This window comes from Arachis ipaensis, chromosome B4, assembly GCF_059453495.1.
Source record: "Arachis ipaensis isolate K30076 ecotype BB chromosome B4, ASM5945349v1, whole genome shotgun sequence".
Lineage (NCBI taxonomy): Eukaryota > Viridiplantae > Streptophyta > Magnoliopsida > Fabales > Fabaceae > Arachis > Arachis ipaensis.
In genome coordinates this window covers 13,379,277-13,382,363 of record NC_142439.1, presented here as the reverse complement: position 1 = coordinate 13,382,363, position 3,087 = coordinate 13,379,277, and the positions used below count along the sequence as shown (strand labels likewise).

Here is a 3,087-nt window from a genome sequence, read left to right as displayed (position 1 = left end):
AAGCAAAAATGAGCTACCGAAGTGAAGGAAGAACACTCTACAAGACCATCATGATGATGGCAAGAAAACATAAAAAAGAAAAAGTATGTTGTAGCTAAGATCTTCGACCATGAATGGTAAGATATGGTGACAAGATATTGGCTTCTTCATACCAAAAAAGGGTTAAAGAAGATTTCGGCCAGCAAGGAAGAGATTCTTGGAGGCATGGCTTGTCTTTGATTCTGCTCAACCACCACAGGAAGTAGCTAGAGTGGCGAAGTGATGGAAGAGGCAGAGATTGGAGCAGATGAAGCAATCATCATCATGAAGCATCAAGGGCCAGAAATCCATCTTGGAGAGCAAGCCAAGGATGGAGCGCTCGGATTGATGAAGAGTGATGATCAAGGAAGGACTAGAGGTAATTGCATGTTAGGTTTTGTATGGTTATCTCTTCTCTCTCTGTGTGGCCGAATCGGTTTTGTACTTGGAGAAGAAGAAGTTGGCTTGGTTTTTGGCTTCAAAAGTGGAGGCTTCCCTCTTCTATAAAAAGAGAGAACAGCCACTGTTTGGAGTAAGGAGAAAGTGTGAGAGTGCAAGGCACAGAGTTCTCAGAGCTACCTGAGCTAACAGATTTCTCTTCTCCTTCAATGTATTTTGTTTTGTATTTTTCTGTTTAATTTTGTCATGTCTTGAGTCTCATGGAAAAAGGCAAACAGTGAGGTTTGTATGAAAAAGCCATAGAGCGGAAAAATACAGAGAGTACAAAATTAAAAGAAAAAGCCATAGATGATCTTAGAGTTCCTTTGTTCATCTATGTTGTGTTTCATGATTCTGTGGGAATTCCCTTGTAAGTTGGGTTAGCACTTTACAGATTGTAATCAGGAAAATTATAGTGAAATTCCATCATGTTTGTGATGGAGATTGGATGTAGGCTGCACTGCACTTAGCAGTTGAACCAGGATATATCTGGGTATAATTTTCTCTCCTCTCTACTCCATTTCTGTTTCTACTGCACAGGAGCAAAAACAAAAAATATCTCGTGCCAAGTAACGAGACAAAAAGAAAAGTCTCGTGGCTAGGGACGAGACAAAAGAAAAAATCTCATGGTTAATGACGAGATAAAAAGACAAAAAGTTTCCTAAGTTGGTTTCAAAAGTCAGCAAGTATTATCAAGCAAAAAGGGGCTAAGATTCAACCCCCTTCTCTTAGCCACTGATAACCATCAATAAGCACGACGTGCTGAAAAAGATGTAACTAGCGTGAGAAGACTAAGGGGAAAAAAAGAAGAAATTGAAAAAAAGGAGCAGTGAGGAGATTACCACAAAAGACAATAAAAATTATGAAGAGGATGAAGGCTAAAGTGGGTGAAGAAAGAAATGATCATGAGGAAGTGTTAGTTGCCAGACTTCGACCACTTATGAAGGAGTTGGTTGGTGAGACCGAATCAGCATTTGTCCAAAACAAACAAATTTTAGATGGGGTTCTGATTGCATGTGAGACAGTAGCGTGGCTTAGGAAGTCCAAGAAAAAAGGGGTGATTGTGAAGTTGGACTTCAGAAAGGCATACAATTAAGTGAGATGGAGCTTCTTAGACCACGTATTGGCAAGGATGGGGGGTTTAGAGCTACATGGAGGAAGTGGATACGAGGAATGGTGGAGAATACGAGTATGTCAGTGTTAGTTAATGGGGTGCCTATGAAACCGTTCAATATGAAGAGAGGACTTAGGCAAGGTGATCTAATCCCACCTTTCCTGTTTGTGTTGGTGGCAGAGGTACTTAATAGGATGATCGACAATGTAGTACAACTAAGTATGGTAGAAAGATTGAAAGTGGCATGGGTAAAAGGCGGGTAGAGTTGTCGCACTTATAATTTGCTGACAACACTATCATATTTTACCCAGCTAAGCCGAAGTTTTGAGATCATATAAGAAGATCTTGAAATACTTTGGCATGATGTCGGGACTTGCAATCAATTTTGATAAGTCAAGTGTATTCCCGTTTAATTGAAATGATGATATGGTTCCAAGGTTAAAGAAGCAATGGGGTGTAAGGTGGAAAGGATACCGATAAAGTACCTTGGTATTCTCTTGGGGGCAAATCCGAGGCAAGTGTCCACTTGGAAATCGATTCTTGACAAAGTAGAGCAGAAGCTTTGTACTTGGAAGGCAACAACGTTGTCAAGGGCGGGGAGGTTGGTGATAATAAAATCAGTTATTAATAGTCTTTCCATGTATTTTCTGGAGCTATTTAAGATGTCAAAGACGATGTTAAAGAAAATTATCTCCATGCAATCGAGGTTCTTCTGGGGAGGTAAGGAAGGTAAGAAGAAAATGCCGATAATTAAGTGGTGTATAATACAGAAGCCAAAGAAGTATGGAGGCTTGGGAGTTGGTGACATAGAAATGAAAAACGAGGCTATACTATTCTCTGATGAGAGTGAGCCGTTATGGAAAAGGGTGATAAGCTCCTGCTATGATGTAGAAATGACAGTACAAGTGGCAGAATATAATTGTAAAGTATTGAATGGACCATGGAAGGATATAACTCAAGTGATGAAAGGAAACGATATGTATGAAAAAATTAATAAAGAAGGATGGAGGATCTGTATGGGAGATGGTAAGAGAACTAGATTTTGAAAAGATATTTAGGTGGGAGAAAAGACTCTTGAAGTGAGATTTTCGAGGTTGTTTAGTATCTCCAATCAGAAAGAGTGTGTTATTGAAAATTGTGGTGTATGGGTTAGCTCATCATGGGTCTGGGAATCTCCAGTGAAGAAAAGAGTTCTTTGACAAAGAGAGAGGGCACTTATAGGAGAGTTACAAGATGTATTGGACTGTGTTTTCTGTATGTAAGTAATATGGACAAAATGGCATGGACACATAGCACTGATGGTGTGTAGTTGTGAAATCATTCATGAAGGTGATAATAGGGGAGCAATATGGAGTCCCAAGCATGAAACATATATTTGATAACATTTGGCAGGGTATGGTTCCACCAAGAGTGAAAATGTTGGCATTGTTCGTGATTATGGATGCTGTAAACACAAAAGAAAAATTGAAGAAGAGAAACATCATTGGCCATGGCGAAGACGTGTGCGTGCTATGTAA

At 39.6% G+C, this 3,087-nt stretch overlaps 1 protein-coding gene across 1 annotated transcript; it reads left to right on the top strand.

Annotated features, from left to right (window-relative positions):
• The first annotated feature begins 1,557 nt into the window (after positions 1–1,557).
• Positions 1,558–3,087, top strand: LOC148566709 (uncharacterized). The gene is made up of 3 exons (XM_088484390.1): positions 1,558–1,752; positions 2,008–2,596; positions 2,963–3,087. The coding sequence occupies exons 1-3, from the start codon at positions 1,558–1,560 to the stop codon at positions 3,085–3,087; spliced, it is 909 nt and encodes a 302-aa protein (XP_088340516.1).

What these genes read in the sequence shown, in the direction of transcription:
- LOC148566709 (XM_088484390.1), top strand. Translation starts at nt 1,558, where the DNA reads ATGGAGCTTCTTAGACCACGTATTGGCAAGGATGGGGGGTTTAGAGCT. An exon ending in TGTTTGTGTTGGTGGCAGAG is followed by an intron (nt 1,753 to 2,007) that starts GTACTTAATAGG and finishes TATGGTTCCAAG; the next exon opens with GTTAAAGAAGCAATGGGGTG. An exon ending in GAGGATCTGTATGGGAGATG is followed by an intron (nt 2,597 to 2,962) that starts GTAAGAGAACTA and finishes AACATTTGGCAG; the next exon opens with GGTATGGTTCCACCAAGAGT.